General features: G+C 44.7%; 1 protein-coding gene across 1 annotated transcript; it reads right to left on the bottom strand.

Annotated features, from left to right (window-relative positions):
• Positions 1-855: 855 nt before the first annotated feature.
• On the bottom strand, positions 856-1,668 carry PPP1R2C (PPP1R2C family member C). The gene is made up of 2 exons (XM_047075783.1): positions 1,573-1,668; positions 856-1,482 (listed from the first exon to the last, which is right to left on the bottom strand). Exons 1-2 carry the CDS (start codon positions 1,666-1,668, stop codon positions 856-858), a joined length of 723 nt encoding a protein of 240 aa, XP_046931739.1.
• Between the last annotated feature and the right edge of the window lie 239 nt (positions 1,669-1,907).

Genomic DNA, 1,907 nt, shown 5'->3' on the forward strand with positions numbered 1-1,907 from the left:
CCACAGTGATGAAAACAGAAATAACCCTGTTTCAACAAATGATAAAATATTTGAGAGAAGGAAGGGTTGCCAATGTCTAGAGAATCTATGATACTCCATAAAGGGTTGTGTGTAGGTGCCACGAGGATTGTGGAAAGGGTTGAGGTTAAAGGCAGTTGGGGGACAGTACTGAAGTAACATTGGATTTTTAAAAATCTTGACATCAAATCTGCCCACCTAGTGTACAAGACACAGTCCCGATAGGCATTGGCACAATTTTAATCTAATAACCAATGAAAAGGAATTATTTTTTTTTTTTTTGAGAAGAAAAAGTTGCCATTTCCTTGTACACACCAAAAGAAAACTAAGAGAAAGTGTAAGGGCACTAAGTTAAGGAAATGGAACAATAAGTCTTAAAATATATCCTCCTCCCCCCTAAAGAGAAGTGTTTTCCAGCCTGAATATTCATCAGACTATGTCACGTACCATAGCAATTGCATTTTGATTTTGTAACAAAACGTTTTCTAGAAAAGGTAGGACGTGGAAAAGAAAAAAAAGAAGAAAGCTAGCATATGTACAAATGAATACAAATTAGTCGTCTTTAACATCTATCAAGCTATATAGTGTATACAGTAACCACTATTTGTATAAAAGATGGTTTTGGACTGATGCCACAAAGAACCGTGCACAAAAATATCAGGCAGTCATTTTGTAGGTAGGGTATTATTCCCTACAGTTACAATTTAATTACCGAGGTACAATGTAAGTGACGAGTATTTCGGTGTTACAGCAGGAGTTCCAAGGCAGCGGCGGCACGGTAGAAGGTAACTGAGGTTGTATGTGGCAAACGAGCGTGTGTTGTGGAGCAGGTGTTGTCTAGGCGTGGCATGAGCGGGTTTGAGGTTCATCAGTTGTCGATCCTTCATGTGAGTCTTCAGTGGCAGTGCTGGCTTCGTGGTTACTAGGCGGAGTTTCTTCGTCGTCGTATAGGAAGTCTTTCGAGATCATTTTTCTAGAGACCTTGATGTTCAGGCCTTTGTTGTAATGCAGCTTCCTTTTCAGTGTGAACTTCTGTTGCTTTACGTGCCTATTGAGAAAGATCCTACTGCCGTGTGCTCCATCATTTTCAGGCTCCCCCACCTGATGGATGAACTCGGAGGTATCAGTGGCGGCTGGTTTCTTAGCTGAAATGTCCGGTGTCATGGCTTCTTTGCCTTCAGGATCATTCACGAGGTCTTCGTCATCTGCCCGGCCGAGATGGTGACTGCTGGGTTCGTTTATCTTCATGAAGTCATAGTTTCTGTATGCGGGATGGGATGTCGCCAAGATGTTCAATTGGTCCCACTTTTGGGTCTTTTTTCTTTGTACCTCCGGAATGACCCCTCTGGACTGCTGGATGGAGACCACCACCGAAGAAACAGTGGAACGTTTGTTCTTCAAAATCCCCTTGATGGGCCGGCGGGAAGCACTGGAGGCTGTCACGCTGGTGAGGGAGCGAAGGGCCTACCCGTGCACCCAGGCTGAAGCCGCAGAGTACTCTGTTCTGGAAGAAGGTCCCAACGCCCTATGAGCTTCACCCCAACCCAACATCACAAATGGCACTGCAGACCACGCCACAGAGGTGACCACCACCATCATGGCCACCATCATGGCCGCCTTCACAGCCTTACGGCCCACGCTGGGTTTCATTTTATAAAGAGTAATATAGGAAATATTCCCGCATTGCACATGAAACAGGGAAGCACTATTTTGTGAATTTCTATGTAGCCTGTCTGTGTACGGGAGGCTCTGTAAAATGTAGGTCTTACCTTGGGTCCCTGTCAAAAATTGCAGTCACTACCTTGGTTGGAAAGATTGGAACTGTAGGTGCTAGAAGATGATTACATTCTGCTCCTTCGGTTGCCATGCACACTTCCCTCTCCCCTACC

Source organism: Lynx rufus, unplaced genomic scaffold, assembly GCF_022079265.1.
Source record: "Lynx rufus isolate CCGP_SWC_20201006 ecotype Redwood Valley unplaced genomic scaffold, mLynRuf1.p SCAF_14, whole genome shotgun sequence".
Taxonomy (NCBI): domain Eukaryota; kingdom Metazoa; phylum Chordata; class Mammalia; order Carnivora; family Felidae; genus Lynx; species Lynx rufus.

What these genes read in the sequence shown, in the direction of transcription:
- PPP1R2C (XM_047075783.1), bottom strand. Translation starts at nt 1,668, where the DNA reads ATGAAACCCAGCGTGGGCCGTAAGGCTGTGAAGGCGGCCATGATGGTG. An exon ending in CGTGGTCTGCAGTGCCATTT is followed by an intron (nt 1,483 to 1,572) that starts GTGATGTTGGGT and finishes GTGCACGGGTAG; the next exon opens with GCCCTTCGCTCCCTCACCAG.